Source organism: Acipenser ruthenus, chromosome 21 (genome assembly GCF_902713425.1).
Source record: "Acipenser ruthenus chromosome 21, fAciRut3.2 maternal haplotype, whole genome shotgun sequence".
Classification (NCBI taxonomy): Eukaryota; Metazoa; Chordata; class Actinopteri; order Acipenseriformes; family Acipenseridae; genus Acipenser; species Acipenser ruthenus.
Window position 1 is genome coordinate 10,463,324 of NC_081209.1, and position 27,832 is coordinate 10,491,155.

The window sequence follows — 27,832 nt, forward strand, 5'->3', positions numbered from 1 at the left end:
ATAATTAAGTACTGCCCAGAAATAAAATACTATAGTTTGCACACGTGCACCTTACCATCGCTGGTCTGTTTTTATAGTAAATGTATTAATACTACAGCAGTTAGCAACTTGAGCAAAATTGGGTTTCTAATGTGAAAACTATCGCAATACTATATCTTTTTATAGAGACGTAGTGTAACTACAAACATAGTAACACTATAGTTTACAATATATACTACATTAAAACTTTAGTTGCACTTGGTTAATTTGAACTGTGATATTCATTTGATATTTGCAACTGTAGCACCTAGACTTTTCAAACCAACTTTAATGTGAAGCTGATCAGTTGTGAATATTTTCTCAACCTTTGTTATGTCTGTGAACCCTTGCTTTAGCTGTGAATAATTTACATTGTCTTTTGTTTTAAGTGGATTCCATTTGGGAAAAATTGCCCAACTCCTCCTGCAGCACCAAGCAAGGAAGAGAGGACGTACAGAGCGAGACAGTCCCGAGGTTGTGGGATTAACACAATGAATAGTTCTAAACACAGCGTATGTTATGTTTAGAAAGAGCATTACCATAGAGATGCACGACTGAGTGAAGGCATCACCCAGCTTCCACTCTCAATTAAATCTAGTTAGAGCTTGGCTCTCCAAGCCCGAGTGCTTCATTGAACACAGTAAACCCTCCTGTCAAAGAGAAAGCTGCTGCTTACTGGAGCGTACCTGCCACGTCAGCCTGAATGCACCTTTATTGCGTTGTGGCCCCACTCAGTCTTTCAAGCTTCTGAAGCTGAAAATGTGTTTACTTTGCAAGAGCAGGCTGATGTACAATATTATCGTTTTAATGTTCAAACTGCATACAAAAAGCAGTGCAATGCATCAAAAGGGAAAACTTTTTTTTTTATTTAAACTATCAGGCCTATACATATTCCCTTTAAGATCTAGGATTAGTCTGCTAACCTGCTATAATGACACTTTCTTTCATACCAAGTGTTCTATACACTAGCCACTGGTTTAACAGACCCTGTAACAGTAAGCCATCCAAGATTGGTGCTAATCAGGGTCTGGGAAACCAGCCCTAGGTTATTTGACCTAAATAATGTTTTTGTTTTAATGCAACACACCTTGATATAGGAAAGTGGGAAAACCCAATGCAGACAGCCTAAAACTATGAATCGCCTTTTACTGTTGACTTACTCATATAGAATAGAACAAAATGAACTACAACAAAAAAAGAGCAGGACAAAAGATGTTTTTACTTGCAGATGCAAAGACAGCACCATTTATCTTGTTATAAAACTATACATTCATACATTAGAAGTAATAAGGCAAAGTTAAAAAATAAAATAAAGGTTCAGCTTATTTAAGTAAGCAAGACAGGCGGCTTCTGAACCACAATATTGCCGGTCAGTTCTGTATGCAACCTTTATTATCAAGGAAAATTCCTTAATAGCTATAAATACAGTACAAATCTATTAAGATTTACATAGACATCTGCCTCTTCTGCAAATACAACTAGTATTTATGTGGAGCATCTGAAGGGTTTAGTCTGGTTTATGATGGCCTTGTTTCCTTTTCCTGGAGAACTCTGTATGCCATTTACATTTCTAGCCAGGCACAGATGACCCTGTATACAAAGCACACAATTGTAAAATTAGAACTACAATTTGTTCACAATTTGTTGCACATCAAACACAGGTAAGCAAACTTTAGCACAATCAGACAGACTTTTCTGTGGACTCACAAACATGACATCCACTGTTGATGGAAAATATAAGATTGCTCTAGAAAATGGTACAGGGGCACCTAAAACAATTCAGTTAACCCAGGTTATAGCCACAATTTGTAATTGTGTAAAAAGTTTAATCTTTCACACTCAAGTCTTCTGCATTAGTTACCTTGCCTTCATGCTGTAGTATACAATATGTTTGTTTGCTATAACTAATACACCCCTAAAACATGTCCTATGAATGGCTCAACAGAATATTCAATTTACTATTCAGTTTAGTTAGACTTCTTTAGGTATGGCAGCTAAACTGTCCTAGTATTTTTAGCTGCAATATTGTTGATTGTGGAGTTTGTTCAGCATTTATCGGGTGGTTCAAAAGCCTCTAGCTAAAGAAAAGGCATGCAGTGTAGACTTGGCAGGTGGGATCGGTAGACATTAGGGAAGGCAATGGCATCACAGAGGGAGCTGCAACTACTTTTACTTTACGTCTCATTGCTTTGCAGCACATTCTTTTTTCAACTCACTGACTTTTGAAGCACCCTGTAAGTAACAATGTATATGCTTTACTGTGTTTCCTAGTGCTGGGACAAATGACCACAAATACCACATGTATTTTACTCCTGAGAGAATGAATATATATATATATATATATATATATATATATATATATATATATATATATATATATATTACTGTATTATGGTACGAATCCCACATGTTCCAATATTAATTTACATTTTGAAAGAATATTTGAACATGAAAACCCTTTGCTCGTTCCAGCACTAGTATTTCCAGCTACTCTGTTTTAATGCATGATGTGTAGGATCATTAATTAGCAATGAATATGAATACAAAAACAAAAATGAACTAGCATCCTTTGGTCAATCCAGTTTGTTGTGTTGTATGCAAATTAAAAGGCCAGGATGGGCAGATAAACTGAATTTGCAAATTGTAATAGTTAATAATGACCTCCATCTCCTGTCTGTTTTAGTTCCAGACAGTCACCTGAATCGCAATGTGTGTCATCAATATTCTGTCTGCTCTGTACATAGATTTGATTACATCTGACATTTACCAGTCTCTGCTGAAATTTGAGACAGTTTTATTTTATTATGAAATTATCAAGTGGGGACGACCTCTGAACTTGACACGGTAGAACTCAAACTGTGTTTTGGTGCTGAAACTTTTTTTTTTTTACAACATGTTCAACATGTAATCGTAAGTTAATTAACCTTTCATTAACAAATCAACTTTCTTGAAAGTCTCATCATTTTGCTATTATTTTCACATTTCCGTTACAAAACATACAGGGTTATATTTAAATGTTCTAAAAAGCTTTTTAACTCAGTAAGCTCCCCATTTGTGTTATATACCCTGGATTAGATACCCCTCATATTAACATAAAAAAAAAAAAAACGATGTGGAAAACACACACAGTGGAAAAGAAGAAAATGTTTAGGCTTTTGATCACTGAATGTACTGATATGTGAAAAGCCCAATAGGAAACTATGTGGGGACAGGTGGAGTCTTATTTTCTGTAACAAATGAATGGAATGAGGAGAATAAACCACGTACCAATTTGGCAGGACAAATGGGTTTAAGACAAGGTACGGAAAACATGTCCTACAAGAGCACAAGCAGTGATTGTTATATGTTTTTTTATAAAATGTAGTTTTTTAAAAAAGTCTCAAAATCATTTTTTTAATTGAAAAAACCATGCACAATGATCCTTGAAAATGAGGATGACATGAACAAAGACAGCAATCCATGGGGGCGAGACGAATTCTTATCACAAACAAAACGCAATGGAAGTGTGAATGCACCCTATAGAAGTACACACTCTTATTTACCCCTATGGTAAAATTAGTTAGTGTTACAGAACACACTGCAACTTACAATAAAGGCATTAGGTTACCTTTGCTGTGTCCCATGTTGTCCGTATCGCAGCGTTAGATTTTTAAACATGTTGCTGACTCTTTTGAAAAGTTTAAATCCCACATCATGGGTAAAATCAACTGGGCAATATATTTCTCAACATTTACTCTGGAGTGTTCGCCAGGAGAAAAAATAAATCTCTAAGGATTGCAGTGTATCCAAATCACGCTCCCTCCTGCAACAATGCTGGTTTTCTGTTCCTACAATACGTCACTCATTTCAAATCACCACCAGCATTTTGAAGTAGGGAGCATGAACTGGATACACTGCGATGTTTAGAAGAAAAATCTCTTTCTCCTGGCAAACTTTCCTGAGTACAAGTTGAAAAAAATTAAACATAAAATTCCCTAGTTTATTTACCTAGGATATATGAATAATAAAATATCAACACTATCGGGAAATATGCAGGAAAAAAGCTGCTGCGATATGGACAGCACAGGATATAGCAAAGGTAATGTGTTTTTTTTGTAAACACTGCAGGGGGGTCTGTAACACTTCAAAAACCTTTCACGGACACATTAGTGAAGAGGATTTCAGCAGACACCTGAGGGCATATAAGCGGTAAGAATTTACCATCAGATGCCTCCAAACCAATATTATAGAAACCAGTATGCACACATACTGGGCGTCTGCACACATGAGCCGCTACAGTAAGCTCACTGGTAGGCAAGGCACAATATCACTGAGAAAACCACAATGGGTCTTTGCTCCTGGGAATTGTTACAGAAAAAGATAAATAACGACTTGTACTGGAGTATGTCATATTCTAGACTAAAGGTTGTCTTTAATGCAATACAAAATCATTTGGAAGGTTATTTTCTTATAGTTTACCTGGTTTTTCAACTCCTGCTGGATCCCCTTTTGAATAGGAATCCAAAGTTACTATATTGTTAATAGTGTGGATGACATCTGCTTTTGCACAATAAATACCCATATATCTGGACGGGATGGAAAAAAGTGGCCAAACCTTTCTGCAGTATCCATTATGTTTCATAACTGTTGTTCTGCTGTAAAATAACTGGTATTGTCAAGAAAGTATGGACTTTTGACTTGCAGCACTGCCAAATTGGGAACAAGCAGTTTAGTTAGGTCCCAGTACCTACTTCAAAATATTATTAAAAAATTTGTTGTCACCTGCCTCTGTATTCAAAGGCTTGGAGTGGGCAGGAAGTTCCCAGAAACAAGGAGGACTGCTGGGTGCACAAATAATCTGACTCTCTTCTCCAGATAGAAACGGTAAGGTCTGGATCCTGACTGCTTTGTCTTTCAGTTTAAGACGATCCTCTGAATTTTAGTTTTGTTCTCCCCCTCAGGCTGCTCCTCAGCGTCCCGTTTCCCCGGGGACAAGCCTCCCTGCTCGTGCAGTTCCTCCGCAGGGTACAGGGAGGTAGGGGGACTGTCTATTTTGGGGAGATGGGGTGTGTGTTGAAGCTGCACCTCCACGATCTCCAGCGAGGTGATCCCTGCTTCGGCCCCCGCCCCCGTGCCATGTGAGGGTCCCAGAAAGGAGATAACGCTGTCCCCTCCCCCCTCGCTGTCCTGGGGCAGGGCGAGCTGCAGGGTCCCCCCAGTCTCCCCGTTCACTGCACCCTGCAGCATCTCCTTCCGCAGGGCTGCCAGCTGGGTCTGCAGGAGCTCCTGGTGCTGCCTCTCCATAGACTCCACCTGCAAGGGAGTGCAACCCAGGCATCAGACAGGGCTCAGTCTCTACTACTGGGTTAGGATAGCCCCTATCAGATGAACAGTCAAGTTAATTACAACAAAACAGTTCCATCTTGGGTTCTGGGACATTATTAACATCAATATTAAATATCTTTAATATATTTTATCATGGAACTAGAATGATATAATGAACAAGAGACCTAAAAGTGTATGCATTGGAATTAATTTTTATGCATTAGTTAAGTGTTATAGTAGGTATACCTGACTACCAACTAATTTAGCATCCCTGTGAGTGTCTGTAAAGTGCAATATAAATAACAACCATTTCTCTCTGAGTGTGTATTATACCTAAAGAATGAGATTGAGGTGAGGTTGGTTTAATGTAGAAGTTGTAGTACAATATAGAAACTATACATCATTCCAAAAATATGTACAAACAACACTGGGTTTCGAGTGATAGTTGACCATCCCGGGAAGGAAAGAAGGGTTTCAGCAATGAGAATCAGGAAAAATAGAGGTTTTATTTCTTTTTTTTCAGTGTTTCTTTTATCGTGTGGCAGTGCCTGCAATGCAGCTTCCTGACAGCAGTATAAACGTTTCTAACACACATGTGGTTGGCGTAGATCTTTCTTTGAAAGGTGGGACAGCAATGTTTAGTTAAAGGAAGTGAAAAAGTGAACCATACCTTTCAAACGGCATATAAATAATAGGCTCCAATGACAGAACTACAAATACAAAGAGAATATATATTTTCCAGCAAAAATGCGCCATTGCTAATAGGCAGGCTGCCAGACCCCCATTTTAGAAATTTTAATTCTCTTCTCGTACAGAAAGCAAAGACCTACATTCATCTTTGACATCTCGTGAATACGTTCTATCCTTTTGTCCTTGGTAATCTATGTGTGTTCACCATATAAAAATTCAGGAACGCAATGTTGAATTTAAACTATAAGAACATTTCATTTTTGTAAGTATTTAAAAAAACTTCTGATATTAGATGTGTTTTAACGGTTGTTAGGATAACGTCAAAATGTACTGACTACCTATAAAACAAATGTATACATTTTGTATCTGGTTCTAAAATATTACATATACATAGTTAAAATCCTAGGTTTGTCACATTACAATTAGAAGCATGTGTGCTATTGTCTAATCAATCATATGTAAACTGCAACACAAATAACGCACTATCCTGTATAAGAGGAAGACAAAAGGAATATTTGTATTCTGCTCAAAAGGCCTGCAACTACTGTATGTGCTTACTGTAGCTGTTCTCACACAGTACCCTTATAAAAATGTACCATGGCAAATGTGCACAATTACTTTGCTTATTTTCCATGGTTATACTATACATTTACTATAGTTTACTATACCTCTATGAGCTTTACAAATCTTAACTATGGTTTACCATCCTTTCACTATGCTTTATTAAAGTAAATTATGTTAGGGTACTTAAAGCCAATCGGGGGTGCTGTTTACTGTACATTATAGTTTCAACACGTAATGAAGGACAACAGGCTAGGAAGTATTCAGCAAAGACAAAATATTTGTCTTTTAGAGGTGCAATCAGCAACCAGCTTCCTAACTGACTAACAAACAGGTAATAATCCAAGATAATCATTGCATTGAGAGTACTTTCACATTCAAAACCAAAAGAATGTGAAGACCCTTCACAGCTGAAAATATAGTTAATGAGATACAAGCTGTTAAAGAAGAGACAGGGGGGCAAGGAAAATGTGTAATATAAAATTGTAACTGCATTTCTAGACTAGGACGAGGTGGCTACAGACTCACCAGCTTACTGATCTTCTGCTCAGTGTCATCAGCTGCCCGGTAGACTTGCAGTTCTTCAAACATCTTCACATTTGCTTGGACAAGACCAGCCACCTTGAAGGGGCAAGAAGAAACAGAAAAGCAGGAGAAAGTTTAGCATTTAGACATACAGGAGTGATAACTAAGGCATTAAAAAAAAAAAGGCGTTATGATTTTCGCAAACCAAAACCGATATTTTCCAAACCAAACGATACCAACAAAAGATGAAACCATACCGAACCTGATATGACATTTTCATACAATGAAAAAGCGTTAGCAGTCGGTGGCGTTTACAAGAAACACAGTACTTTACCTTTGCTGAATACCGTGATGTCCATATCGCAACAATCTTTCAACATATTCCTGGTAGTTTTAATATTTTTTTCAATCACACATCATAGGTAAATAAAACAGGGAATTACTTTTTTTTTTTTTTTTACTTATTTGGCAGGAGAAAGATTTTTTCTTCTAAATAATATTGCAGTGTATACAGTTTATGCTCCCTCCTGCAACAATGCTGGTGCTCTGATTGAAATGAGTGGTGTATTGTGGGAACAGAAAACCAGCATTTTTGCAGTGTGACACACTGAGATCTTAGAAGACATTTTTTTTCTCTCTTGGTGAACACTCCCGTGTGATTATAAAATGTAAGAGAGTCAGCAACATGTAAAACTATAACTCTGCGATACGGCCAATAAGGGATACAACAAAATGCAATGTGTTTCTTGTAAACTGTGCAGGGTGTTCTGTAACACAAAATAATTCCAGCAGCATTTCAACTAATATGTATTGACATCATTTCATAGGGCTCATGTTATACTGTTTGAAGCACGCACACATTATGAGAAAGGTGAATTTGATTTATTAATGATATTTTATTTAAAGCGATTAATGAAGAAAAGTTACTGATCGTTCCATGCAGACATTTTAATTCTTTATTTCCGGTCAACTTCAAGAGGTCACATAAAAAAATATCACAGGGTAACCAGTGCGTAACGCTTCTGAGAGTGGAGTTCTTTTAGTTAAACAAATGGCAAACTTTTACAATATTTCATTTTTTAAGAGTTTTTTTTTTTTTTGGAGGAATATATATTAAATAAATATAGTCTACATAAACAAAACATTCTTTATAGTTTTTCCTACAAGACTTCAAACACCCAGTAGTAGGCGTTCACTATTGTTCACCAAGAGCTATGAGAAAAATACAATTCAAAATCCAATCCACGTTTAACATAATGTTTGCATTTTTCATAACGGAAGAGGTGAGATGAAGGGATGGTAGTACATACTGGAGAATATTTTCTGGAATTATTTGGTAGCTCCATGTACTTTTAGCATTTCTTTCCTCCCTCCCTCCCCTCCACCCCTCCATACATGGTCCTTGAGCTCCTGGATCTCTGCTCCGAGTTTCTTCTCCACCTCCTCTTTCTCCTGCCGCAGTGCCTGGTTGTGTTGATGGAGCTCTATCAGCTGCTTCTCCAGCAAGAGGTTCTGATCAAGACTCTCCCCACCCTGAAACACAAATGTTTACTGTGTTACACCAGTGACCTTAGCAGGGACCCATTTTTTAAGGTCATTGAAGAAGAAATATCCCATCGGTAGTAATTCAAGCTACTCAAACACACTACTATACCTTCTACACTGTAACCACTCTGTAATCATGAAGCTACTCTGACTGAAATGAGTGGTGTATTGTGGGAACAGAAAACCAGCATTGTTGCAGGAGGAAGAGTGACACACCGAGATCTTAGAAGACATTTTTTTTATCTCCTGACTAAATGTTGAGAAACGTTTGGCCAGTTGATTTATGACCCATGATGTGTGATTATAAAATGTAAGAGTCAGCAATATGTTTAGAAATATAACTCTGCGATATGGCCAACAAGGGCCACAGCAAAACACAATGTGTTTCTTGTAAACTGTGCAGGGTGTTCTGTAACACTTCAAAGTACCTGTAATCTTCTGACAAGATCATTCTCTATTCCCTGCAGTAATAGGGTTATAAAGCCTTTACTGCATTGTCCCCGGCTGCCTTTGTCTGCACCAATCAAACGAATACATCATAAAAACGGATTGCACAGTGAATAAGCACAGTGGTATTGAGCTGTCTGGTGTTCTCAGAGGAACCGCTTTAATCCAGATATAGCGGACGAGTCTGTCGCAGCCTGTCCTGACAATCAAACTGCAGTTCCTTTCTGTGGGCTGTAGGTGCACAGCCCTCCCCATTAGCATGAGGAAATGTAATCCAGACCTTCATTTAAGTGCTGCTGAGTCACTGCTCCTTCCTGCCAAGCTGGGTTAGCCCAAGGTTGCTCATATCACCTCTGCTTCTCTTTCAAAGTAAAATATTGCCTCTCATCCTCCCTGCTATACTATAAGAGTCTGCAGAGTACAGACACATTAGCTTATCAAATCCAAATCAAAGTCTGAAGCTTAAATGTTTCTGAGGGATTACTTTACAAAATGTGGCTGGAAAATGTTTCTTTTTTTATTGGACAAGAAACATTAAAAAGGGTTTGTGATACAAATTCCAGATTGCAATAGCTCTACAAAAGTCATTATAATATATTGGTGAATCCTATTAAAATGTCATGTAAAATGTGTCACTGCTAGTACCACAACTTTTATAATGGCCCACTGTGCAAAAAAACTACCCATTATCACAAAAAGTACTATATCATATATAGCACAATATTGTCTGTAATATTAAAACATTAGCATGGTAGCTGCATAAAGGAACACTGTGCACCTGAAGGATAGCCTACTATAGTAGTGTTCACCTTCCCACTATATAACAATTCAAGTTTTCATCAGATGGCCATGGACAGAGAGATTTTGTGAATGTAGCTTCTTTTTTTCATTTTCATCTGATATGCAATCTTCAAAAGCAGTCTAAAAAGATTATATGTTCTGTGGATACTTTTAAATCATAGGCATGTCTGTATTGGAATTTATATATTTTTAAACACAGCGGTGTTACATTAGCTTGAGCAGACGACTCTTCACTTAGTTTACAGGTTCAACCTTGCCCATGTCTCACCCTGTGCTTATAAAATCACCAAACAAAACTATGCAAGTAAAGATGCTAGATTGTAATGGAATCATTTATTTTAATTAAACAATAAAAGTTGATATTTAACATTAGTCAGTGATAAAACATAGAATTACTAACTGTTACTGCCATTCAAATGTTTATCGAAATCAATGTTATGAAGACTCTCCAGAATTGGTAATGTCACAAAACAAAAAGCAGCTTTTTTTTTTTTTCCAACCATTACCCGCTCTGTAATGATACTGGTTGTTTTCATTACCTGCTCTGTAATTATACTAGTTGTTTTTATTACCTGCTCTGTAATGATACTGGTTGTTTTCATTACCCGCTCTGTAATGATATGGTTGTTTTCATTACCTGCTCTGTAATGATATGGTTGTTTTCATTACCTGCTCTGTAATGATACTAGTTGTTTTCATTACCTGCTCTGTAATGATATGGTTGTTTTCATTACCTGCTCTGTAATGATACTGGTTGTTTTCATTACCTGCTCTGTAATGATACTGGTTGTTTTCATTACCTGCTCTGTAATGATACTGGTTGTTTTCATTACCTGCTCTGTAATGATACTGGTTGTTTTCATTACCCGCTCTGTAATGATACTGGTTGTTTTCATTACCTGCTCTGTAATGATACTGGTTGTTTTCATTACCTGCTCTGTAATGATTCTAGTTGTTTTCATTACCTGCTCTGTAATGATATGGTTGTTTTCATTACCTGCTCTGTAATGATACTGGTTGTTTTCATTACCTGCTCTGTAATCATACTAGTTGTTTTCATTACCTGCTCTGTAATGATATGGTTGTTTTCATTACCTGCTCTGTAATGATACTGGTTGTTTTCATTACCCGCTCTGTAATGATATGGTTGTTTTCATTACCTGCTCTGTAATGATATGGTTGTTTTCATTACCTGCTCTGTAATGATACTAGTTGTTTTCATTACCTGCTCTGTAATGATATGGTTGTTTTCATTACCCGCTCTGTAATGATATGGTTGTTTTCATTACCTGCTCTGTAATGATATGGTTGTTTTCATTACCTGCTCTGTAATGATACTAGTTGTTTTCATTACCTGCTCTGTAATGATATGGTTGTTTTCATTACCTGCTCTGTAATGATACTGGTTGTTTTCATTACCTGCTCTGTAATGATACTGGTTGTTTTCATTACCTGCTCTGTAATGATACTGGTTGTTTTCATTACCCGCTCTGTAATGATACTGGTTGTTTTCATTACCTGCTCTGTAATGATACTGGTTGTTTTCATTACCTGCTCTGTAATGATTCTAGTTGTTTTCATTACCTGCTCTGTAATTATATGGTTGTTTTCATTACCTGCTCTGTAATGATACTGGTTGTTTTCATTACCTGCTCTGTAATGATACTAGTTGTTTTCATTACCTGCTCTGTAATGATATGGTTGTTTTCATTACCTGCTCTGTAATGATACTGGTTGTTTTCATTACCCGCTCTGTAATGATATGGTTGTTTTCATTACCTGCTCTGTAATGATATGGTTGTTTTCATTACCTGCTCTGTAATGATACTAGTTGTTTTCATTACCTGCTCTGTAATGATATGGTTGTTTTCATTACCTGCTCTGTAATGATACTGGTTGTTTTCATTACCTGCTCTGTAATGATACTGGTTGTTTTCATTACCTGCTCTGTAATGATACTAGTTGTTTTCATTACCTGCTCTGTAATGATACTGGTTGTTTTCATTACCTGCTCTGTAATGATACTAGTTGTTTTCATTACCTGCTCTGTAATGATACTGGTTGTTTTCATTACCTGCTCTGTAATGATATGGTTGTTTTCATTACCTGCTCTGTAATGATACTAGTTGTTTTCATTACCTGCTCTGTAATGATATGGTTGTTTTCATTACCTGCTCTGTAATGATACTGGTTGTTTTCATTACCTGCTCTGTAATGATACTGGTTGTTTTCATTACCTGCTCTGTAATGATACTAGTTGTTTTCATTACCTGCTCTGTAATGATACTGGTTGTTTTCATTACCTGCTCTGTAATGATACTGGTTGTTTTCATTACCTGCTCTGTAATGATACTAGTTGTTTTCATTACCTGCTCTGTAATGATATGGTTGTTTTCATTACCTGCTCTGTAATGATACTGGTTGTTTTCATTACCTGCTCTGTAATGATACTAGTTGTTTTTATTACCTGCTCTGTAATGATATGGTTGTTTTCATTACCTGCTCTGTAATGATACTGGTTGTTTTCATTACCTGCTCTGTAATGATACTGGTTGTTTTCATTACCTGCTCTGTAATGATACTAGTTGTTTTCATTACCTGCTCTGTAATGATACTGGTTGTTTTCATTACCTGCTCTGTAATGATACTAGTTGTTTTCATTACCTGCTCTGTAATGATACTGGTTGTTTTCATTACCTGCTCTGTAATGATATGGTTGTTTTCATTACCCGCTCTGTAATGATATGGTTGTTTTCATTACCTGCTCTGTAATGATACTAGTTGTTTTCATTACCTGCTCTGTAATGATATGGTTGTTTTCATTACCTGCTCTGTAATGATACTGGTTGTTTCTTCATACAGTAGGTTCCCACTCTCTTCATCGGGGTCCATGAGAACCAGCGTCTGTCTCCCTGAGGACTGGGGGCAGGGCCCCACTGTCTCCTCCGCTCCCACTGTAATCCCATTGCTCACACTGCTGTCCTTTAAGAAAACAAACACGCTTAGCACTGGGGCATCTACACCCTGTACCCTGCTACTATAGATGTGTTTTCTAATGAAATGGTCTTCACACAAACACACAGGGACGTATATTTACGTGCTATTAAATCACTTCCCTAAAAGTTCTGCTCAAACCATTTTGTTGTCTTTGGTATCAAAACCGGTTACTTTCTTGGATAGAAAATAAATACCACTCAAATACACTAAATTTTGGTTACCAACACTTATTATTACTCACATCTATCATACCTAATTATATTTATAAGTGGTTAACTTACTATGTCGAAGTGCAGATGTCTGGCTACTGCAGGACTGAGGAAAGAAAACTCAGGTCCCATTGAAACTGCAGTGCTGTAAACAGAACCCTGGCAGGTGAACTATGTACAGCTGTGTAACTATTCTCAGGAATTACAACTGCCATACTTGCATACGATTCCTGTCTTTCCTTTTATGGTTTCATTATCCAAATCCTCATTTTCCTTCACATACTGGCTAACTGATTTTGCTTTATGTCCCACTGCAGCTTCACAAAAAACACATTTAGGTTTTCAATCTGATGTTTTCGATAACCAATGTTATTTTCTTCCCTGGTCACTGAATGCTACCCTGCCCCTCACACCTCAGTATCTCTGCTAGAAGCCTAACCTGGATGCAGCTAACATGGGTGGTATGGCATCTCCTGACTTGTGTGGCTTCAAGCTGCACCACTGAACTTAATTTAAATTGGCATTTTTTCTAACAACCATTACAAAGAACGATAGAAACATCAAAGCAACACAAATACAAAATATTTCAATGGGGCTGTTAAAATATGTATTCATCACTAAGTAAATCAGATTTGTATGGTGAGTAGCTGAAACATTACACAATTGTAGCAATGAATCTGCCACTGTGCAGCCATCATGCCGCTACAATGTATCATAATTCCCACATCAAGGAATGGAGGAGGAGGGTGTAATTCAGCTTTCAATTAAGGAAACTAACTAACTAACTAACTGTAGACCTTTCGGGCTACACTTACCTATACGTGTCATTTTTTAAGTGTCTGAATGGGGTCATTATCCAGGATTTTTCTTACAATATTCTGAAGCGGTTGGTCCACTTCAGCTGGCATGACTCCAAAGTTCTAGGCCAGTCAGAACTGTCAACACTACATTGCCTTACCTTACCTTAGAGACTTCAGTGATGAGGGTCTCTGTGCCCGTTGCTGTAGCAATGACAGTCTGTGCTAGGACTGAGCCAATGGTGCTGTAGTCTCCGTTTGAGCCGGCTGTGATGGCGAGACCCCCATAGGCTTTTGGGTGGGCCTCCGCACTCTGTTCATAATACTGCCTGCTGTTCACCTCCTGGGTAGGGAAGACAATATGGCAGTTCTAGTCAGATTTATTGCATACATATCTAATAACATTATCACACACATTGTGATTACCATACCTTTTTTTTTTTTTTTTTTTTTTTTTCTTATAAATTTAGTCGTCGCCAATTATTTTTACCCCGGTTTTCACCCCAATTTAGCATGCCCAATTATTATCTGTATCCCCGGCTCACCGCTCGCAACCCCCCCGCCGACTCAGGAAACGGAGGCTGAAACACGCGTCCTCCGAAACGTGCTCCTTCCAAGCCGTCATTTTTCGCACTGCAGATCCACAGCAATGCTACCAGACCTATAGTGCCGGAGGACAACACAGATCTGGCGGCTCCGCTGCAGAGCCACAGGCGCCCTATCGGCCACAGGGGTCGCTGATGCGCGGTGAGCCGTGGATTCCCCTGCCAACCTAAGCCCTCCCTACCCGGGCAGCGCTCAGCCAATTGTGCGCCGCCCCCTAGGAACTCTCGGTCACGGTCAGCTGTGACATAGCCTGGATTCGAACCAGCGATCTCCAGGCTATAGGGCACATCCTGCGAGGAGCGCCTTTACTGGATGCGCCACTCGGGAGCCCCCTGTGATTACCATACCTTTACCAAAACACACTTCCTATAGCACCCTTTAACTTAAAATAAAGCAACTTAAATTATTAAATAATTAACCAAAATAAACCAAAATAACCCTTTTATGCTGCTATTTACTGCTTGGAGCAAACAATACTGTTCCGTATTGTTAAAATAAATAAAATAAATAAATAAAATGATGTTACAATTAGCACAGGTTCTTAAAGTGGTTTTGATTTACCTACTTTATGTAATGCCACTTTGTCAACTATTAAAAGTAATAATTATAAGTTAAAGTATTTTGATATACCAGTATTATTATGTATGAACATAATTAAGAACACAAGAAAATTTACAAAACACGAGGAGACCATTTGGCCCATCAGTGCTCACCCGATTCCTACAAAACGCTGCCAATTTGGGTCTTAAAGGATGCCAATGACTCGAAATCAACAGCATGGCAAGATAACCCATTCCATACCCTCACCACTCCTTGTAAAGAAGTGTCTCTACCCTCTTCCAAGTCTCCACTTAAGAGCAAATGTCAACTTTATGCAAGCAAGGTTAAAATAAACTCTTTCCTTATTCACAAGAACAACATCTGGAAGGTGGTGTGTGGGTTTCTAAAGTGTGTTTTGCTGCCCCTGTGTGCCCGGTACCTGCGTGATCTGGATCTGGAAGGTGGTGTGTGGGTTTCTAAAGTGTGCTTTGGCGCCCCTGTGTGCCCTGTACCTGCGTGATCTGGATCTGGAAGGTGGTGTGTGGGTTTCTAAAGTGTGCTTTGGCGCCCCTGTGTGCCCTGTACCTGCGTGATCTGGATCTGGAAGGTGGTGTGTGGGTTTCTAAAGTGTGTTTTGTAGTGCTTCACAGCCTCATCGCGACGGTTGAAGCCGTTGCGGCAGCGGTAGCAGTGCCAGTGAGCTCCTTTAAACTTCTTTTCCCCCTTAATGGTGCCCACGATTTCACAGTGATTACAGCAGCGCAGCACCTTCAAGCCTAAAGAGCAGGGAGAGATACAGAAGAGCAGAGATTCAACACTGCCAACCATGGCCCATAGTCAGAGACTTCACTCTCACTCCTCCCACAAATACGACTGCAGCGGAGGTGTGGCTGGAGGGCGAGTGTATAGTTTAAAATTACTATTTTTTTTTTTAAATTCAAAACCAATTTTTAAAAATTTTAAAAAAAAAACTATTACAAAACAATAACTATATACAGTACAAAGCTCATAATATTACAACAGAGATACAATTGTTATAGAAAAAAATAAAAATAATGATTAAAGTCAGTATGATCAGATGCTTGGCTATATCTTGTTGAAACTGCCTCTTTTCTCCTTCTTTAACAGTAGTATTTGTTCTTCCAAGTCATATATTTGTTTGTTATGAGTGACATTTAAGTAACATTAAAATTAAATACAATTGCTCCTCAGAAAGCATTTGTGGCCTTCCATAATAGCTAGGGACTAGATGCAGTATCCGTATCAATTGAGAAAAAACCTCTTGGAAAGTTGCTTTAAAAAGTCAGTGTTGCTGAGTAAAACAATTAAAACACCCACCACCTAGTCGCCCTTTCTGTCCTACTAAAGAGAGGGGCCGTGACCCCCCTGGCCCCGGCATCCCTGAGATGGGTAATTTCCATTCTCAACGGAGCATGATCAGATACAATATTGATACAGGCATCAATGAATTGAAATAAACTAGCGGATACAAAAATGTAGTCTATACTCGAGTAACTCTTATACCTGGCCAAAAACATCTAGAGGTTCTTAATGCGCCATTGGTCTCTCAAATGTAACTCTTCTAAAAATTTTGCAACTGAGATAAGAATATGCTGTTTGTGCTATTGATCTGTCAAGTTTCGGGTCTATTACAGCATTCAAATCTCCACCTAATACCAATTGTGATTCATCCACCTCTAACAAACTATTACATTAAAAACAAGTTTGTCGCATAGGTTCATCAAGGGGGGCCAGTTTAACCTTTTTCTTCTCACCATGCGACTCTTTTCCAGGAGACAGACATAAATCTTTTCTCCAAGTTTTTTGGTGTTAGCTTGCTCATTTTGTCAGCTTGAAAAACGAGTATGTATCGAGTTTAGTGGAGAAAGCTTCCATTAAGCTTGCAGCCCCATTCAGTCACGTGACATCTCCAAAACCAATTCATTTTTAATAAAAGCTGTTCCATACATATTAAACAGCAATCTGGGGACAGTTTACATTTGCACCTCAGTGTTCTGCAGAATTCATCACAGACCTCTCAAGCTTCTCTCAAATTGCAATCAGCTACAACATGATACCCTCTTCATTCTGCTTCTCTTTGAGGACTGTAAACCAGTGATGTAAACCTTTATGAGAGCTATATCACTTTGTTGAATGTATGGTCTGAGACTCAGTTTTAATGATCTAGGCTCTGCTGTGAGATGGAGCAGGTCCAGGGGAACAGCACACAAATTATCAAAGTAGCAGTCACTGACTGGAAGATTTGCTACTCCATTAACACGTCTGCATCTCAAGGTCTACTGAAACAAAGGCTCTTCTGGCTATTACATCACAACACGCAGAAGATAACTAACATGATACCGATTCCAATGTAATCATGTTTCAGACTGACCAATCCAAACCCTTGTCCACAGCCCAGACACACAAAACAATCATAGATAAGTTGGACTGACAAGCTTTCAATGTTATGATATTTACATTTTAAATTGTTTTATTCATTTTCTGAAAATGGCGGGGGAGCTGGGACTGATGTCTTAATTTAAATTTAATGATTAAAAGGTATTGTATTTACAAAATTCAGTAAGTGCCCAAAAAGTATTTAATCTCCATTATTTAGAAAAGGATTGCTCAGCACAAGTGGAGTCCGATATGTAAAATTCAACCTTCCAATATGTAAAATGTATTGAGTAGTTACTTATTCCTAATGTTACTTTAGGAAAAATATGTTAATAAAAATGTTAGAATTGAATTTAGAACATGGTTGTTAAAGGGAGGATATCCGCTAAATGGACATGGAGACTTGGTGGTCCAATGGTTAAAGAAAGGGGCTTGATACCAGGAGGTTCCAGGTTCAAATCCCTGCTCAGCCACTGACTCACTGTGTGTAACCTTGAGCAAGTTACTTAACCTCTTTGTGCTCTGTCCTTCGGATCAAATGTAATACCGAGGTCCTATTGTAAGTGACTCTGCAGCAGCAGTTGTTGATGCATAGTTCCCCCCTTAGTCTCTATAAATCACTTAGAATAAAAGAGGCTGCAAAATGACTAATTCATAAATATGTGTATTGAACAACTTTTGTTGTTTTCTGTTCTGGAACAGCACTATTGGATTTGATTTGATTTTGATTGTAGTTACAATGTAACCAGTACTGCTATTTCTCAGTCTGTGGTGCATATATACAATTTATACATCCAATCTTACAAAAATATGCTATACATATATAAATATATTTAAAAGATATTTCTGATTTATATTTCCAGTGACCTAAGATTTGCATATTAAGATTTTAGCATACAGATGCCATGTTTTTGTATAACTCAGGAAATTTAGTGACCATCATGTGAGCGTGTTTCAAGTATTTGATTATTTCTGGATGTAGATAGAAGCCAGGACCATGGAAAAATCAATGGCTATTTTAAAAGAATTGCTAGGGGCTCCCAAGTGGCGAATCCGGTAAAGGTGCTCCGCGTGGAGTGCAGGGGGCGGCGCACAATTGGCCGGGGCAGGGAGGGTTTAGGTCGGCCAAGGTATCCTCGGCTCACCGCGCACTAGCGACCCATGTAGTCTGGCCGGGCACCTGCAGGCTTGCCTGTAAGCTGCCTGGAGCTGCGTTGTCCTCCGACGCTGTAGCTCCAAGGTGGCTGCATGGTGATTCTGCAGTGTGAAAAGAAGCAGTCGGCTGACAGCACACACTTCGGAGGACAGCGTGTGTTCATCTTCACCGCTCCCGAGTCAACGCAGGTGTGGTAGCAGTGAGCCGAGCTTAAATAATAATTGGATATTCTAAATTGGGAGAAAAAAATTGCTGTCTGTTTTCATGATAACTGAAAATTCACTGTTTTAGACCTCTATACTAAAAATGCTTTTTTTCCCCATATTCCCACATATATTAAATCTTAATTTCATTTCAGCTGTAACTGCACAATACTGGGATAGCAAACCATCATCAAACCTTCCAGGGCTTTGAAGTGAACACAGCCCTACTAATGAGAAGGAACTGTCCACTCACCAGGGAAAGAGTAAGCATCTGTTTCAGTAACTGTGTCTATCAAGACATTTACTCACAGCTCTACCCCAGTAAAGCACTGGCCTGATCTCTCTGGCACAGTGGTTTGTGTGTTCTGTCTGTCTGCCTGCTTGCAGCGTGACCTTGGAGAATAATAGACATAAATCTAAAATTCAGAGGCAAGAGACAAACGTTTTAAACAGTGGCGTTGTCCTCATCTACAACACATTGCTTTCACTGGCAAAGCAATGTTTAGTGTTAAGATGAGGGACTGACAGCACTGGAAACTGACACCCTCTGTTTATATACCAATACTGAACAGGAATGCACAGCCACTTAGGGATATAATATTTTTTTATAGAAGTGATTTCTTTTTAAGTGATGCATTGCTTTTAAACAATATACACTTACCAAAAAACATTTGCACAAATGAATAAATACAGAACGCCTGGGTAGCATGTACTGCCCATTACATCCTCTTACACATCTAAAATTATATTTGCGGTTGCAATATATATAGCAAGATCAATAGAACAGTAAAACCTGTCCAAGCTTACGCTGAAAAACTTTTTTTATTTTGAAATATTTTAGTACATAATATACTTCAATAAGACTACAAAGAAACAGTAAATAATAATGCGCATCAAACATACTCAGTCAGACTCAGACACACAGCCTAATTTCTTCCCAAGATCCTTATGTAATTTTTTGTTAAAACTGCAGTTTAAAATGTAAAAGCTTGTCGTTGTAGGCTATACTAAATCACATTGCAGGCCTGCTGTATTTATTATTTACTACACCGGTATCTGATAAAAAGGTCCAAGAAGCACAGAATATGATTTGAGACAGAGCTTTTGAATTTGAAATTCATTGAAATGTTTTGTTTTAAAGTATCACCACATAGCATCTTTAGTACACCGCAGCTTGGATACAGCGTTGCTACGTCATTGAAAATGGCAGATAGTAATAATAATAATAATAATAATAATAATAATAATAATAATAATAATAATAATAATGGCAGTGAAACAGCGATTACAGATTATGGTATTTTATTAATCCGATCCAACGTGCACAACAAGTAAGATTTATGTAATTATTTTGTTAGCTAGAATTACTTTAATGCTGAAGGGTACTAAACCTTGCAGTAATAAAACTGTTTGAATAATTTATTGCCACTGTATGTTTGACGATTCCAATTGGTAATGTGCTACAATAGAATGAAGCCTATGTTGTAAGTTGACCCTACAGTACAGTACCTGCAAAGTCGATCCCCTTGTCCACGTGCTTGACTCTGTAGTGTGCCCGCAGGATGACCGGGTCCTGGTAGGCCTCTGCTATGCTGCAGAAGGGGCAATGCATGTGGTTCCCTTTAGAACTGGCAGCACACTTTTCATCCTGACACAGAACAGGGTTGTAGTTGTGCTCTGTGCCTTTGATCCTCACAGAGGGGTGTGCCTGGAGAGGGAGGCAGTAATAATTATACAAGGCCATCCTTTAAATATAAACAGCTTTTTTTCCCCCCTAGTCTGGTGCCTGTGAATTTAGTTTTGGTAGTGGAATAACGTAAACCGCTAAACTCATGTAATTTGTAACCCGTCCTATTCTAACCTAGGTCTCCAGAGTAAACGACAGTTACAGTTTGACATTTATTATATTAACCAACAGACCTGGTTAATCTTGAGATTAGCTGGCTGATTCTATTATTAATCAATTTGGGACTTTAATATTGTCTCACTCAGTAGTATTATTATTATTATTTGTTTATTTAGCAGACACCTTTATCCAAGGCGACTTACAGAGACTAGGGTGTGTGAACTATGCATCAGCTGCAGAATCACTTACAACTACGTCTCACCTGAAAGACAGAGTACAAGGAGGTTAAGCGACTTGCTCAGGGTAACACAATGAGTCAGTGGCTGAGGTGGGATTTGAACAAGGGACCTCCTGGTTACAAGCTCATTTCTTTAACCACTGGACCACACAGCCTCCAGTAGAATATGTTTTAACGTCAAAAAAACTAAACTTTTCTTCTTTACATTGCCGATACACATCATTGACATCACCTGGCTTGACTCAGCAGTTAAATGATCTAGCAGACATATGAGCACAACCAGTAATGGTATAACATGATAGATGTGTATCTAGAGCTGCAGAACAGTAATCTTGTAGCACATATGAACTGTTCTGGGGGGTGGGGGGTATTTAATGTCTGCCACTGTCACTTTCACATGGAAAGAAATGCAGGCGTGCACATTAGTTTCAGGCTTTGAATAAACATCCGCTGTCAAACAAAATATCTGTCCAGAAACATTAATGGACTTCCAACATTTGGAACAGCTGTGGCACTAGATTTGCCTCCAAAAGGTTTGTACCTGAATATAGAACGTGGATGGAGTGAATCATGCTAAATTAGGAAGTGTTGTTGAACACCTATATGCTTGGATGGAGAGCTTGGACTGCTCAGTCCCCTAACTGTCGTGCAACACAATGGTAAAAACATATGTCATCCTTGCACCTTCCATCGCCATGGGTGTGAAATGTTCTAACCAGAAGTATAGATTCTATTATTTTCTGTTGCAACGAGGCACATATCGCTCGTCACATCGTTTCTCATGTGTTAATGCATTGGCCATTAAAATGAACATTGTTTGCCATGTTATATGTAAGGGATAAAGCCGAGAGTTCATTGTACAGGGGTAAATGATCATTATTATTATTTATTTCTTGGCTGATGCCCTTATCCAGGGTGACTTACAATTGTTACAAGATATCACATTATTTTTACATACAATTACCCATCTATACAATTGGGTTTTTACTGGAGCAATCTAGGTAAAGTACCTTGCTCAAGGGTACAGCAGCAGTGTCCCCACCGGGGACTGAACCCACAACCCTCCAGTCAAGAGTCCAGAGCCCTAACCACTACTCCACACTGCTGAAACCTACAGTACATGTGTGTTATCGTCACAGCAATTTATTTTACATAATACAGTTCATTTATTACAATATTTACCCAAAATAAATGTACAGAACTAATGACTTAATGCAGTTCAGAGGAATACATAGAACAAGCTTTTGTCTTGTGCAAGGTAAGCATAGTTTTCCAAAATATTGAATCTTTACTTTTTTAAAGATAATTCACAGTTGTTAAGAATGTCTTAAGTTTCATCAAAAATCCCTCTCTCTGCACACCCCTAGTAACTGCCGCAGCCAATGCATCATAAAGGTTTCTTCCCAGCTGGTATTCACATCCCTTTTTGCAGTCTTATTGACTGATGAACTTGCAGAGGTGTACAGTATAATGTTGCGCTAATTAGGCATTTTTCCTTTTATATAAAATCATGAATATAAGACTTGCAATAAAAAGGACATTTCTTTAAATTGTAGCAAATATTAACACTTCATTTGAATGATTTCTAATCATCTGCCAGTGAGATGTAGCCTATATTATTACAGGGATTTACTGGAGGTGCCAGTAGGTCTGTTTATACGGAAATCAAACATTTTTACCTACTGTATTTTATTGACTCAATTGTCTAACTATATTAGCTAAAGATCTTTTTCATACGAATATCCAATTAACCATATGACCCATACCATATCCTGGTAACTATACTTAGATGCCTCTTAATCCAATTCTGAGCAATGCATAGACCACGTTTCTGCAGCTCGACAGAGCTGGCCCTGCAGCTATTGATTGAGCCTGCTGCTGATGCAAGGGAAGGTTGCTGCAGTGTTGAACGCTGCCAGCCTCATTACAGGACAGGCAGCAGGGTCCCGAGATGTTCAGCTGGCAACCTTACAAAACTCTTTCTACACCTTCTTTTACTCTCAAATTCTGTACTTAAAACATTCACCATCCTCACCATAACACTGACCCTACCAGCTTAAAATGTATGTATTTTTCAAAAGGCAACACCAAATTCAACTAACCTGTTTATAAAGCCTTACTAAAAAGGTTACATTATTTTTGGATTGGAACCTGTGCCTGCTTTTATTAGCTCTACCAAACATCTATCCTGACAGCACATCTCAATGACAAAGTCATTACAGTCTGTAAACCCCAAGATAAAACTTACAGTAAGTAAGCACTTTCTGGGTGATAGAAACTACCGTATTCCTTCGAATTTAACACGCAGCCCAAATTTAGCACCCTCAATTTGAGGAAAAAATAAAACATCAAATAAATATGCATTTATAAAGATACAACCTCAATTACGCTGTTGTATCGTACAAAACTGACCCGAAACAGAACATAACATACGCATATGGCAATTACTCACACCTGTTTTTCTGTGAACTGTGGTATTGCTTGGCATGTCGAAAAATAACGGGGTCTGTCCAAGCTGGTCCTCTTTTTAGAAACGCTAAAATTGTAAAAGCTTCCTTGAATTCCTCAGGAAGCTAATGACTCTTCTTTGAAAATGGCTGCCTGTATGTCATGTGTGATTCACGATCAAACAGTAATGTTTTGGTTTGTCTTTTCTCAGCAGTAAGTCACGTTGCTGCTTGGGTATTTGGGCAGTGACGTCTTTGTTCGTCTTTTCTCAGCAGTCAGTCACTGTTTTAGTACTCGGTGAATCACGTCTTTTGTTGGCGATTTTGTACTCGAATTTAAGACACAGGCTATTTTTGAGAATTAAAAAATGGTTAAAAAGTCTTAAATTCAAAGGAATACGGTATAACTTTTTGCAATCAAGGACAAAAGGTCACAGTCTTTTTTTGATGCCATATAATTGTTTCTTGGGATTTGTATATTACTCAGCAGTCTTGAGAAATAATGGTACCTGGGAAACCATGGATCTTTGTGCGGGAGTGCTGTAGGAGTTATTTCCTTTAAATAAACAACAGAATCTCTAATTTCAATGCCATGGGGTTTAAGTACAGCTGATCTCTATCAGTCAAGAAGCTGTCTGTGTGGCATTAAAAAAGCTTCAGCATTAATAATAAGAATAATAATGAGTACCTAAAGCGGTTGTAGCTAACTTTCAATACTTGTGGTGCACTTCCATTCACTGCAAAGGTCTCAATGTTCTGATTGGAATGAAACACAGGATATCGCTAGGTATGGGGCGGTATACAATTTGCACGGTATGAAACTGTCAAAAGATACCATGGTAACCTTAATATCACGGTATACAGTACATCACGCTATTTATAAAATGAAGGCTTATTAAATGGGGAAATACTACTGTAAATTACTTTACTGTCATTCGCAAAAATAACACGCTGAAAAAAATTACACTTCACGGAATGATTTAAATTTTGGCTGTTTTATATTTTAATACCACAAAAAACTGAACAAAGACAATCAAAATGTACAATCAGAAATTTCTATCTGCTTATAGATAGATTTTATCGTATCGTCCCACAAGAATATTTCTGTGCATACCTATATAGCCTATATAGCAGTCAATGCAAGTGTCACAGGATCAGTGACACAGCACTAACTGTCTAATATAATGCAGGAAATGCAGCTCACTTGAGAACACAGCGACTGCACTGCACTATGCAGTTTGCATCAAGCACAAACATTTTTTTTCTGTACAGTTCAGTAATAATGATTGCAGGGGAATATATTTCCTGTAAAGGTTTGTGAGTATTTGATCTGCACATGCAGTCAATTATAGTGCAGGTGGGGGAGTGAACGTGCGTAGAGATTAAGTGATACAGGGCATGCAGTGTGGAGAGCCCTCCTGCTTCACACCAGTCAGGGTTTACATTAATAAGAAGCAGCCCCAGCCCTTTTTCAACAGCTCACATAAACTATTTGAGAATCAGACCTCATGTTTTCAGTGTTATGGAAACTCCTCTACAGAATGCAAAATGATGATCTGTGGCCTAACATACCATATACCTGTATTCTCATTCTTTTTATGTATCAAGTAGAATGCATGGGAAATATGTTTCAACCTAAATCAAACAACTGAATTCGGAGGTATTACTTTCCTTAGATCAAGCTTCACAACTGCGTAGCAGCACGGCATCATTTGGAACAGTGTGTTTCTCCCAGTCTGTCTGTCTTTGGATATGAATAAACGCAAGATAAATTAGAAAATTAGATCCTGTAAAACAAAATATTCATGCAGCAGCACCGGGCTTGAAAAAATGTACTGATGTTACAATAGATCTCTCCACACTTGTTGTATACAGATGGATTATAGGAGTCTCTAATTGAACTGTCAATGATTGTCAAGTAAATATTAACAATTGTACTGCCACTTTGTCTTCTGATACAGATGACACATTTTTGTACATGTCATTTTATTCACATTTTTCACCAGGGAACATATATCCAGAGCTATAGCCAAAGGTTTGCCATCACCTAGAATTTTAGCACTGAGACATAATCAAAACTTTAATAAATTATATGAACATCGCATAATCAAAGAAACTACAAAATGATATTGCAAAAGTCTATCAGAAGCCAAAACTGTAGTGCAGTATTTCATGTTAGATTTAGAAATGTCACATTTTTCAATTTGTCAGTTTTTCATTAAAGTACTATATATGGAAAAGTACAAAGCAGTGTGTAACTCAATATGTTAGCATAACATTATTCAGCAGGTTCTTTACCTCGATGGGTGTAATCCATACAGTCATTATTATTTCAGTAGCGGGCTGTTGTGACAAATGCATCGTGTGCGTTTTTCACATAGGAAAACCTGTGACCAGTGAAATTATAGCAATATATATTAGGTAACATTTACTGGAATTACTTGTTAGCACCATGTAATTTAAGTAAAGTATGGCATTCATTAGTCCTTCCCCGACCAATCAAGGGGACAAATGGTCAGCAATGCACCACACCAGAGTGATACCAATGACACCCCTTTCACTTTACGATCAGTGCTCTCTGCTGTAATCCAGAATCCCTTTCAATTCTATGTTCATCTCCTGGAGGTTCACCCCTTTAATCTCTTGAGCACTTAATGGATGCATCACCTACTCTGCTATTTTCCCAGGAGCTACCAGTCTTGTCAGTTCCTGTTACTCTCAATTTACGCTCCTGTCGTCGGTTTTGCTGCAGTCATGGCACCCTAGGCTTAGTTTAGCACAACCTTCGCCCCATCTGTCTTACTGCATCCTGGATTTACTTACACACACAATGATTCACAGGACACCGCAATCACATACAGTACTACCCCAGCACACCGACTACTCTATCTGACAGCGCATTAAAATATCTGTGCAAAACACTAGAAACCAAATGGCTTGGCCCAAATGCTTATACACCGTTGGATTTAATCTGTATTTGTTATTGTTTATAAGTGCATCAAACCATCTCCCCTTCTTAATTCTGCAATCTAATGTTACTTAGGAACAATCAAGGAACATCATCCTTTCCATTAATACTAATTCGCAATTGGTCCAGTACACACTAGGAACGCAGCTGCATAAGAACCAAGTCGCATGATGTTGATGTTTACTTAGGAACTAAGGAACAAGCATGTGTCAATATTACAGTAATGCTGAACCTTATGTGGCAGTGAAATTACTCATTTTTACAGGACAAGATCAGTAATGGAACTTAATAGAGACAAATCTTACAATAGAGATTTTAAGACAATAATTCATGATGTCAGTATGGCATCCATGTTATGTCAGAGGTCAATGTCATGCTAACAAACAAGTTTAGCATACAGGAGCTATACAACCATGAAAATAACATGTCACTTCCCTTAAATCTGAGATATGCGGCTTTGGCAGTGTGGCAGATACAGCTTTGTAAAATACTACCACAAAAGGGCTTATTTTTCTTGAATGACATCCACGATCCCACATGATGCCAATATCTGAAAGTGTTAGGTCTGTAGCATCCGGACACCAGAAACTCACATGACCACAACATATCATCTGAGTTTACAAGTCAAAGTGAAGGGTGCCGTTACATTTTCCAGAAGACGTTTTCAGAAAATTTTAAAAATGAAGTAGTGATCTAAAAATGGTACAATTTTGGTACAAGACAATTACGTATAAGCTCTCCTCACATGGATGATTAATAAACAATAACAAATGTAATTCAGTGTCTGCCTATATAAGTTGCATACAGTTTTTGCTATTTTATTTTAATTGATTTGTTGACCTTCTTTAGTCAGTGCTGAATTTAACGATACCCCCTAGTGGCGAGTATACGGACACTGCAATCTACCAACACCTGACAAAATACAAGGCTGTTAGGGGTCCATCTTCAAGTCTACACAAACCGTGTTACCGAAAAGAAACAAGTGTTTTCCTTAATTGCCCTTACTCACGCTTTCCTAGCGATCACCGGGGCAAAAATGAAAAGGTGTCGAATACTTTCAATAACCTCACTTTACACTCTCTAGCTGTATTGTAGAAATGTAAACACAAAGAGTGGCCTGTCTGCAGAACGAAGCAGAAAAGTATTCAGGCCTCGGAAACCTATACCGTGTTACCCCTGGAGCCGGGGCTCCAATACTCACGATAAATGCTGCCATGTTCCCAGGGTAGTGCTGTAATGGAATCCTGTGGCCGGGGTTTAGTCGCTTTTTCTCGGTTTAAACCAGCGGAACATAGCGCCCATAGGGACAAGTTTCTGCGCTGTTCGTCATCGGTAGCTGTACACAAACGTCGCCTGCGGAGAAGAGCCGTCTTAGTTTACGACAGGATTGTAGGGCGCTGTGAGGGGTAAATGGCCGTAAATTGCGTTACTAAGGTGATTTCAAGAATGTTGACTGTGTACACATACAGGACCAACATTTTCTTAAATTACCCCAAATATTAAACGTAAGATAAAACAGGTCGGTTTACAAAAGCTT

The 27,832-nt window shown here is 38.3% G+C and overlaps 1 protein-coding gene across 3 annotated transcripts; it reads right to left on the reverse strand.

Annotated features, from left to right (window-relative positions):
- Positions 1-1,217: 1,217 nt before the first annotated feature.
- LOC117427729 (uncharacterized) lies at positions 1,218-27,832 on the reverse strand. 3 transcript variants are annotated; one of them, XR_009308011.1, is made up of 9 exons: positions 27,497-27,822; positions 20,306-20,504; positions 15,626-15,816; positions 14,061-14,237; positions 12,718-12,873; positions 8,494-8,631; positions 7,102-7,194; positions 4,477-5,310; positions 1,218-1,608 (listed from the first exon to the last, which is right to left on the reverse strand). XR_009308011.1 is itself a non-coding variant. In XM_058994789.1 (8 exons), the coding sequence occupies exons 1-8, from the start codon at positions 27,509-27,511 to the stop codon at positions 4,912-4,914; spliced, it is 1,368 nt and encodes a 455-aa protein (XP_058850772.1). In that variant the 5' UTR covers positions 27,512-27,832; the 3' UTR covers positions 1,218-4,911. The 3 variants fall into 3 exon arrangements, 2 of the variants coding, with proteins under 2 accessions (XP_058850772.1, XP_058850771.1); XM_058994789.1 differs by having other exon boundaries at positions 1,218-5,310; positions 12,718-12,868; positions 14,056-14,237; positions 27,497-27,832; XM_058994788.1 differs by having other exon boundaries at positions 1,218-5,310.

Excerpts from the sequence above, each read along its gene's own strand:
- LOC117427729 (XM_058994789.1), bottom strand. Across the intron at positions 8,632-12,717 it reads CCAGTATCATTACAGAGCAG|GGTGGGGAGAGTCTTGATCA; the intron begins GTAATGAAAACA and ends TTTGTGTTTCAG. Across the intron at positions 5,311-7,101 it reads AGCAGAAGATCAGTAAGCTG|GTGGAGTCTATGGAGAGGCA; the intron begins GTGAGTCTGTAG and ends ACTCCCTTGCAG.